At 34.1% G+C, this 10,393-nt stretch overlaps 1 protein-coding gene across 4 annotated transcripts in view; it reads left to right on the forward strand.

Moving 5' to 3' along the window:
• The window catches only part of epb41b (erythrocyte membrane protein band 4.1b), a 40,986-nt gene extending 37,650 nt beyond the window's left edge, over window positions 1–3,336 (forward strand). For 3 of the 4 annotated variants that reach the window (XM_068213894.2, XM_073924634.1, XM_073924633.1), the window contains 2 exons: window positions 1,234–1,422; window positions 2,962–3,336. In XM_068213894.2, the coding sequence (XP_068069995.1) occupies window positions 1,234–1,422; window positions 2,962–3,018 (246 nt within the window). In that variant the 3' untranslated portion in view covers window positions 3,019–3,336. The remainder of the gene's footprint in view (window positions 1–1,233; window positions 1,423–2,961) is intronic. The other variant, NM_175084.3, reaches the window with a different exon arrangement.
• The last annotated feature ends 7,057 nt before the right edge of the window (window positions 3,337–10,393 follow it).

Consider the following 10,393-nt stretch of genomic DNA (forward strand, 5'->3'; position numbering starts at 1 on the left):
CACTTGCGAGTGAAATTTGAGATCTGAAAAAGCATACCCAGTGGCCTCTTGTGGATTTGTGAAAACAAAAACTGCAAAAAAAATAATAAAATGTACCTCCGGGGACATATTTGGCACTCTCCAGAAATGTATGTAGGGGTACGTTTTCAGAATAAACCTCGGTTAAAAATTTGTCACTTTTACTGTTGATCATTAGTTTAGAGTGCAAAAAATAAGCACCTTAGCTCTCAGAACATAGTAAGTATAATTATGTACACTCTACAATTGGCTGTTTTGACAGAACTCTATGTAAAAGCCAAAAACTTTTTTCCCAGGCCATCTAAAGGCAGAGTGCGAATTACAGGGGACTTTGCGGGGGATTGACCTCCCCCAATTAACGATTAATCCCCTCTGAAGAATGTCAAAACAAGATGGGAGGTCTCCTCTTTAATTGTGACAGATAGTTTTCCCTGATCTGTATCCTAAATAATAATATTAATAATTACAATATTATTTAATACAAATATACATTTGACCACTCCTATAATGGTTCATACCATTATAGGGGTTCATGCATAATTGCGCCAATCAGTCTTTGCAAGAATCATTCAACAGTCAACCAGCAGCTCTAGAGCAGTGATGGATATCGTAAATGGTCACAAGACACTTTTCTTCTAAAATAGGTGTTTATATTTACATATAGCCTAAAAGTAAAGTAAATTTAGACGCATAGCTTGAGCTACACTAACCTCTGAAATAATCAGAGTTTACTGTATGACAGAATACATTAAATATCGACTTGAACCGAAAACTTAAATACGTCTTTTTAATCAACTTGATGTCATTTAAATAAATAAATTTGATCTATTGAAAAAAAAAGTTGACCACCTTGATCGCCATTGTATAACTTGCACCCTGTCTAAAGGGTTAATGGTGCCAACAAATGATCAACGGTAAAAATGACAGATTTTACCTGTTCATAACAGGGAAAACCACCAACAATAAAGAATGCATGATTATATTGTGTCAAGGCTTTTCAATCAAAAATTGCTGTTATAATAAAGTCACAAACATAACGAAAGGATTGTCAGTTTGAACAATACACAAGGGTTAGAATTCTTATGAACACACATTATCAGAAGTTCCTCGAACAAAACAAAAAACACAAATCTACATTTTGGTTTATAATGGCTTGTCTAGTTTAATGGTAACAAATGATGTTAAGTCAGTCAAACTAATAAATGCTCTCTATAGGACCTTGATGTGTCTCAGGAGATGATAATGAAGCACCATGCTAGCGTTACTGAACTTAAGCGTGTCTTCATGGAGGTCAAAGATGATTTCGGGCCCACTGAATGGGACAGGCGTCTCTCTTCATACTCACCTACTCTCAAACCCCAGCTTCCACATGCCAACGGCGAGATACTTGTCAAAATGGGCTTGGTGAGTTACATACAAACAAACATAGATATTTGTGAAGTACAATGTGGGTTATACTGGATTTTTGGTATGGAGCCCTGTAGAAGACACTTTTAGAGGCTCTACAAAAGTCAAAGTCTTACAATTATTTTAAATTTTGAAAAGAAATTGCAAAGAATTTTTTAAAAAGTCATATTTTAAACTTACATGTGAATTTGCTATGGCTTACTGCAATTATCAAATACCAAATATTGCATTGTAATTATATGCAAATAGAAATTGGTGTGTGATAGTTTTAAAAATCAACCTTTTGGGTTTGTATGACACTGTTGCTCAACCAATTGGAAAGTAACATATCATTCTAACTATATCTGAGAATGTGATGTGGTTTGGTAAAATAATCAAATCACAAAGACTGGGTTGTAAAAATGGAGCTTAGTAAAATCTTAGTAAAAGTTCATGATGAACATTGTATGACAGTGTTATTCGCCAATTGGCAGGTGATTTGTTTGTACATTACTATATAAATAAAGCTTGTTTAGTTATTTATTTAATTTTTTTTAAATTAATGAGATTAAGGCAAATGCTAGTAAATTTCAGTTAGATATGCTTCCCCAAGTTGTTCTGCCAGTTTTTAATTAAATAATCCACAAAGTTTAGGGCTGAAAAAAATAATATTTTTAGCTATTGTAATTTTTTTTTACTGTAAATCATTATATACATCAATTTATACAACAGTTCTGTTTGGTTCTTGAATCTGATTGGCTGATAGCCATGTAATATCCTGCTGTATCAGAACTTGTACAGCCTCCTCTGTATTACTCCACATAGAGTGACAGTAGATCAATAAACTCACAACAGTTTCATAAATATAGCAGCTGTTGGACAACATAGTGTACTTTTGAGGCTTTTTAGGCAAGTATGCTGTTTTTTAGATTGCAACTAAGCAGTTTATTTATAAGGATAGTGCCTATTTAAAAAATTATAATTTCTGAGATACAAAGCATCGGCATCCATAAGCCTGTCATTGAGCAGAGCAAAGACGGTTGATGTTGTCCATCCACAATAATTGTGATATTCTGATTGCAACAGAGAAATACTGGGAAATATCTGTAGACTGGTGGCTTCATTCTGTTCAGCCTTATAATCTTAAAATGTTAGTAAAATCACCTGTTTTGTCATAACTTTAGGCATTACACTATAAAACTGTTTAAATACAAGCTCTAAAGTGTCGTGTGTGAAGTAGCAATGGTTTCTGCTGTTGTGACGTCAGCTGCAGATGTGAATGAATGGTGGAAGAAAGTATTCCCTTATACAAAACTATTTTGAGACTCTCCGTGTTTGATTTTATTTTTTATATACATGAATATGTCGTCAAACTGTTGTATAAACGCAATATCACGCTCGTAGCAGTGCGATCTGACTGTATATCATCATTGGTGGGACATTGTCATACAGTCATATCGCACTGCTACTCGTATGAAATTGCTCATATATTTAACTCCAGTATTTAAGTCCCAATATTTACTTTTTTGTATTTACTGTAAAAATCTTCTTTTGCAGATGGACGAAAATGGAAAAACGATCCTGCTTCGCACACAAGAAGAAATATTTGCTTGAATTCAACACGCTTAAACATTAATTTTTTATGCATTTGCATATAATCACTGCCGAATCATTTAACGATGGGAATATGTGGAGAAAAAAACAGCTTTGCATGTTTTATAGAACATAATAATAATATCCTCTGCGGTGTTTATCAGTTTGATCAATGTAATTTACATGATGATAATATATCTACTGAATTAAAAGTATCACATAATTTGAGTTTTAAGTTAAAATGAAAATACAAATGCCAGGCTTACGTTTAGCTTATTTCACCCGCTTACACCTATTAACTTGTAATCAAAAGAAATAAAAGCTAACATGTGCACTGACCTTTTTTGACTTGTGTTTATTTTGATGAAATAGGGTCAGTATTGGGCACACTTTCCATTTTTTAAAAATGTAAATAGAATTTGAAAAAGTTTTTAAAAATAGATCAAATAAAGGAACATATTTCAATTTAATTCAATTCAACTTTATTTGTATAACGCTTTTACAATGTAGATTGTGTCAAAGCAGCTTCACATAAAAGTGTAGTTCACTTTTTAGGGTTTAAGTTCAGTTCAGTTCAGTACAGTTTAGCTCAGTTTAGTGTGATTTAATAATCACTACTGGGAGTCCAAACACTGAAGAGCAAATCCATTGATGTGTAGCTCTACCAATCCCAAACCATGCAAGCTAGTGGCGACGATATTTAGGATTTTTGGAATAAATCTAGGAGATTCATTGCACAAAAATCTCTGAAAATTCATTCTTTATTCAGTTTCACCTCATTTATAAGTTATCTTGTTTTAAGAATTTGTCGACAACAAAAACAACAAAAGAAATTGTAGCAAGTAAAAACATTGAAACTTATTTTAGTCTGAACTGAAGTTAAATTAATGGAATTTTACATATATATAAAAATTATATATTATATATATATATATATATATATATATATATATATATATATATATATATATATATATATATATATATATATATATATATATATATATATATATTATATATATACCTGAATATGAATATTTGTGACGAAATCAGTTTAACCCTTTAACTTTGCAGTTTTTGTTTTGAAATCCTTTTTTTTTTTTTTTTTTTTTGCTTGTTAATACTTATTTAAAATGAGCTGACTTAAAACAACTTTTCATTGGGACAACATTTGTTTATGTTTAATCCAAATAAATTTGTTAAATCTGTTAACTTAATTGATTTGTGTTGGGACAACATGAATGAATTGTGTGGAACCCTGCATTTTTTTTTACAGTGCATCATTCGTCATTTGAATCTCATCTGACCATGCAAACCAACCTAACCTCCATCTCTTATTGAACAGTGAACTGGCTACCTGTGCTGGTTTCTGTATTATTGGCGTTGCTGCAATACAAGAGCATTAATACAGTGCATTAAAGAGCACTACTCACGACTCTGATCCCATGCTACTGCAGCCTGTGTTCTGTCTTCTGAGCTGATCTTTAAGTGTCTAGAGTTGAAACCTGTTGAATGCAGAACAGTTAGGACAGAGCAGAAGCTGTTTGTGTGCATTGAGTATCACTGTATCAGCTGTTTGTCACAGAGGTGTCCACCTTTCATATTTCCTGTGACATTTATGTGAACTATAAAGAGCTGCACTACAAAAACAATGACACACAGAGCACGCGCTATTCTTCTGGCTTTGTGTGGGTGTATCTGCATAAAAAAAGTCTCATCATGAATAATTGATTACTTAAAACTCACATGAATAAAAATCTACCAAGGTTTATTTGACTCTTACAAGTCAGAGTGCACTCCATCATTCAAGAGCTATTTTTCATATGCATGTGTTGTATAGAATTACCTCTCTTTAAGTAACAATCAACAAAAATATTAGATTAATACATAGGGCCCTATCATAGGCCTGGCCCAATAAGGTGAAAGACGTGATTGGTGCGATTTGTAGCTATTTTCAGACCAGCGCAACTAAAATAGACTGTCATTGACCAACTGAAAGCATATCTAAAGTCCGGGGCTAAGCGTTTTAGTTATGCACCCATGCAGGTCCAAACCCGTACACATTGCTTAATATACACAGGATGTACAGCAATACACAAATATCTTTACACATAAAAAAATTAAAGCATTAAAATTTTTTTTTAATTATTATTTTCAACATAAATATAAAAACCACTGCCTTCATGCCTTCTTCATGTCGGGGGGCTTTTTCAGTTTATTCATGACAATTTGCATTTGTATAATGTTATTTTTAGTAATATTTATTATATGCATATTTCTGTTTGTTTTAATAAAAACAAGCTTAGATTTGTCCACTTGATGGGTTTTGTAGACATATGCATCACCATGGGGGAATAAGAATAGGACGTGTGTTTGGATATAACTTGTTTTTTGACCACGATTCGTTATTATTGTTCATTTATTCATTTGCTGGAAATTAGAACTGAATTTAGAAATAGTTTTAAAACAAATCCTTGCACTTAACAAACAAAATTATATATGTAGGCTAATGGACATCTTCAGTGTGTAGAGAGTGCGTACAACACTGTTTCCTTATCCACGAACGAAAAGGAGTAAAGAGTAGGAGTAAACTAAAAAGGAAGTAAAGAGGCCAAATGGAGGATGCTCGTTCTTTATCCTCATGCTATTTTACTGTTTTCTCGCTAGTGAAGAATTCAATTTTTCCACTTACGCCTAGATTGTTAAAATAGATCCCTTAGTGTTCTCTTAGGAAATTGTTTTTAGTAATACATGACAAACCTGTGGTAAGCTCTGAGGTTGTTAATGGATTGTATATGCATTTCTTAAACCTGTCTGTTTCCATTCATTCCCTTAATTTTTTAATAGTAAAAAATTAGCAGAAAACTCCATTTCCCATGATGCTGTATGGAAAATGTCACCAATTAGAGTTGGAGTGAGAAAAATAGATTGTTAGCTCTGACCACTCCATTTAATCAATGCTAATGACGTAATTAAATTTTTATGCTATCTCTATGTTCACAAAACATTTTTATAAAAGTTCACATTTTCTATTACAAGAAGTAATTAGAAACAAATAGTTTTATATATTTAACCAACAACTTTAAATATATTGGGCATTTCACAATGCATCTTGGGATTTTAGTACTTTCCCTCATTAGTACTTTCGTGTTTTTGTTTTATTTATTGTTTTGCTTCAAATCAAGGTTTGTTATGTTGTGATTCTGGTCTTGGTTCGTGGCTTATAAATCTGTACCAAGGGCTATTTTACAAAATCCCTATGGGAAAAATGAATGAAATGAGAAAACAGCTGAAAAAAATGAGCATACACTATGCACTATACAGTGAATCTTAAAATCTTAAGCTATACTACTCTTTTTAGCATTTAAAGATGTAATATTTTACCTGAGCTGCGAATGTTCTGTACTGCGATGTAATAAAATACAGTGTATTGCAATATAACAAAACAAAACTGCCTTACAAACAGACACATGATTCATGAACAATTGACTCCCATGAACTGGTTCATTTGAGTGAATCAAAAAATTACAGAGTGACCCGTAAAATAAGATTTAGAGAATCAAGCAGGATCAACATGACATTTTAAAGGGTTAACATATATAATAGTTTACATATGCTCATAATTTTGGTTTTGCCCTGAGGTCTCTGAGTTTTGAAAGAATATTTTTCAGTATTATTTCAATGTTTTTTACCTTAAAGTCAGACGGGTAAACAGAGAATTAGGAAGTTTCCGGAACTACGTCGTATCATTAATATCATTCAATACTTTTGAACGAATGGTTTTTATTGTTTTTATAAATTATTTTAATGATTATAAGTATTTTTATAACCATTAAGATTTTTTTTAAATCAAACTTTTATGCATCACTTGCTTTTATTCATATCTCGGACAGTTTTACCTATTAAAGTTTATTCAAATATTAATAAAAGGAGAACATGGGTTGCTCTACAACCACATCACCATATCACATCACAGCCACAACAACATCATGCAGCCCAAGACCGGTTACTCACTGAAGTTAAGCAGGGCTGAGCCTGGTCAGTATCTGCATGGGGGAACAGTAGGTTGCTGTTGGAAGTGGTGTTAGTGAGGCCTGCAGGGGGCGCTCAACCTGTGGTCTGTGTGAGTCCTAATGCCCCAGTAAAAGTGAAGGGGACACTACACTGTCAGTGGGCGCTGTCTTTCGGATGAGACGTTAAACTGAGGTCCTGAGGTCATTAAAATTCCCATGGCACTTCTCGTGAAAGAATAGGGGTGTAACCCCGGTGTCCTGGCCAAGTCCCTCTATCGTCCCCTACAATCATGGCCTCCCAATCATCCCATTTCAACCAATTGGCTCTATCACTGTTTCTCCACTTCACCAATAGCTGGTGTGTGGTGAGCGCACTGGCATCGTTGTCCTGTGGCTGCCGTCGCATCATCCAAGTGGATGCTGCACACTGGTGGTGGTGTGGAGAGACCCCCCCCCTCATGATTGTGAAGCGCTTTGGTTGTAATCGCCATACACAATAAATGTGCTATATAAATACACATTACATTACATTACAAATATATATTTATTATGGCTAGAACAAAGGCAAAAAAAGTACACTCACTAAATAAAATACAGATGTTTTTTTTTTTTAGATTTAGTTTGCTCCACAATTCACACATCAGAAGAGAATTCCTATTTAAAGATTTTAACAATGTTGAAACTTAAAGAATAAGGAAAGATTATTTGTCTTTTCCTCTTTCTCCTAGAGTTAAGGAGGTGAGCTTTAACATATTAAATGAGATTTATCCTACCAACAAGTTTTTAAGATTGACATTCAGTTTAGATTTGAATAATTGTGCTTTTTTTTTTTTTTTTTTTTGTGAAAAAGATATTTTTAGCGAGAGTTTGAAACATGTTTTCTTTCATTGTGACATGGTGTTTCCTTTTTGGTCAGAGGTACAGATGTGGTTATGGTCCATGAATATACATTTCCCTCCCCTTACTGCAAAGACTGTTAAGTTTGGTATCTTCCTTGAAAACAATGAATGCATTTTGCTGTCAATGTTTTATTATGCTTTGGAAAATTCTTTATTGTCAAATGCAGATGGTTCAAATCTACTCCTAGATTTAACCAGTAGTTGAATAAGGTAAAACTTCTTTGCAAATCTTTAAAATTGATGAATGATATAAAAACCTTAAGCTTAAGTCTTTTGTAGACTTTTATAAGTTAATTTAATTTTCACAGCCTCTTTATTATTTTTTTATAGTCATTTATTTAAAAGCTGTTCTTTTTTATTCTTGAGATGCCTATTTTATCACTCAACCTTGAGATGACAGTATGTAATATTGTAAGTATGTAGCCTACCATTTTGTTTGGATGTTCAGCTTTAAAAAAATAATAATAATAATCACACAGTAGGCCTACTGTCTGGCTAGTTTCTGTCATACTTATGCTAAAAGCCAATAATGGTCCAACATTCCTGTAAATATCATTAATAAAGCCTTAAAAGGCATCAGTATATTGTATATTGGTTTAAATATTCCTTCCCAGTTATTAAAGAAATAATTCTGTGACTTCATAATAGTTTTGTAACTATTACATTTTTTAATTTTAAAATTGCAATATATAGGCTAAATCAGTGTAAAACCTATGACTGGTGGAAAAACATATTCTGTAATTGTGTACCTGGGTCTCCACTTTTGCCATGACCTCTTTTGGTTTTAACAAACTTGGCCTTCAGGTTTTCCCAAACCTTTTAACAAAAACTTTCTCCTTTCTCACTGCTGTTGCAATTTATAGACAAGAATTATATATCATCTGGTTATCTCTGATCAGGGATCATAAAAATGTCAGTACAGTCATACTGTTTGAGACAAAATCTCTTGTGTTGCACTTGCTGTTTGTTTGACGTTCTTGCCAGATTTTGATTATGTCCGGGTAACCTCTGATGAGTCGGATTGGGGCGGCCGATCTCGAAACCAGCTGGCCGTCACCGATTGAGCCACATGCTTAACATTTATTAATATTATTTTTATTCATTCATTTCTTGTCGGCTTAGTCCCTTTATTAATCAGGGGTCGCCACAGCAGAATGAACCACCAACTTATCCAGCAAGTTTTTACGCAGCGGATGCCCTTCCATTCTTCCTCCCATCTCTGGGAAACATCCACACACACATTCACACACACTCATACACTACGGACAATTTAGCCTACTCAATTCACCTACTGCATGTCTTTGGACTGTGGGGGAAACCAGAGCACCCCGAGGAAACCCACGTAAAGGCAGGGAGAACATGCAAACTCCATACAGAAACGCCAAGTTAGCCGAGGTTCGAACCAGCGACCTTCTTGCTGTGAGGCGACAGCACTACCTATTGTGCCACTGCCTCGCCATTATTTTTATTATTATTACTATTATCATCATCACCATCATCATCAACATAATTTCACATTTTGCAAGAGATAAATGCTGCCTGCATGAAAAAGCAATGCATATAAAAAAAACGAAAGAAAAAAAAAACGGCCCACATTTAAGAAATGGTCCGGCCCTTCTGGCATTTGCAAGAATTGCCAGATGGCCACTGCCCACACACACTCTTATCATATAGAGACCCTAATAGTATAATTTATCTTTTTTTTTTTTTTGCCACAATATTATTATTAACACAGCGTCTTCTATTGATGATGAAGGTATTAAATTGCCTTTGCTGTCTATTGAAGGTGTGCGTACTGTCAACGAGGATCGGGAGGTGAAGGGGCAGTGAATCAGCTACGTCAGTGGCACCAATCAATCCACAATATTTTAGTAGCTGCATTTTATTTATTTGTTATATTTATTTATTGAACTATTGCGAATTTACATAAGTACATTTAAATGAACAATATCAACAGCAAAATCATATCGAGGTGGCCAGAGTTTACACAGGGGTGGCCGTAGCCGATCCAATAGACTCTATGCACGAACTCTGCTGACGTATTTCCGGTAGAAAATAAGCCGGTGTCTTAGTTTCCGCATAACGTGCTTTACAGTGAAATCTTACAGCGGCGAAACCAAAACACGTTCGGAGCATGGCAAAGAAGGGAGATTTACACATAAATTGATGAGGATCCTGTGCCAGTGGATGCCTAGCATCTGTAACATCATTATTGTTCAGTTCCACAACCCACGGCAGATGATTAATGCACCCGATCAGGCTGACAGTCTCCGTGAGGAGGTGGAGTGACTGAAAGGAGACTGCTTCCATGCTGCTTTTGGTGTTATACAGCTCTAAAGGTACGATTAAAAATGATGTATCTGAATTTAAACCAGATGAAAGAAGTGACAAGTTGTAATTGTGTCATATTAAATTGTATTACGTTTTTTACCATACTATAGTAAATTGTACTATACTGTATATATTGTAGTACTTAAAGGGACT

This window comes from Danio rerio, chromosome 16, assembly GCF_049306965.1.
Source record: "Danio rerio strain Tuebingen ecotype United States chromosome 16, GRCz12tu, whole genome shotgun sequence".
Classification (NCBI taxonomy): Eukaryota; Metazoa; Chordata; class Actinopteri; order Cypriniformes; family Danionidae; genus Danio; species Danio rerio.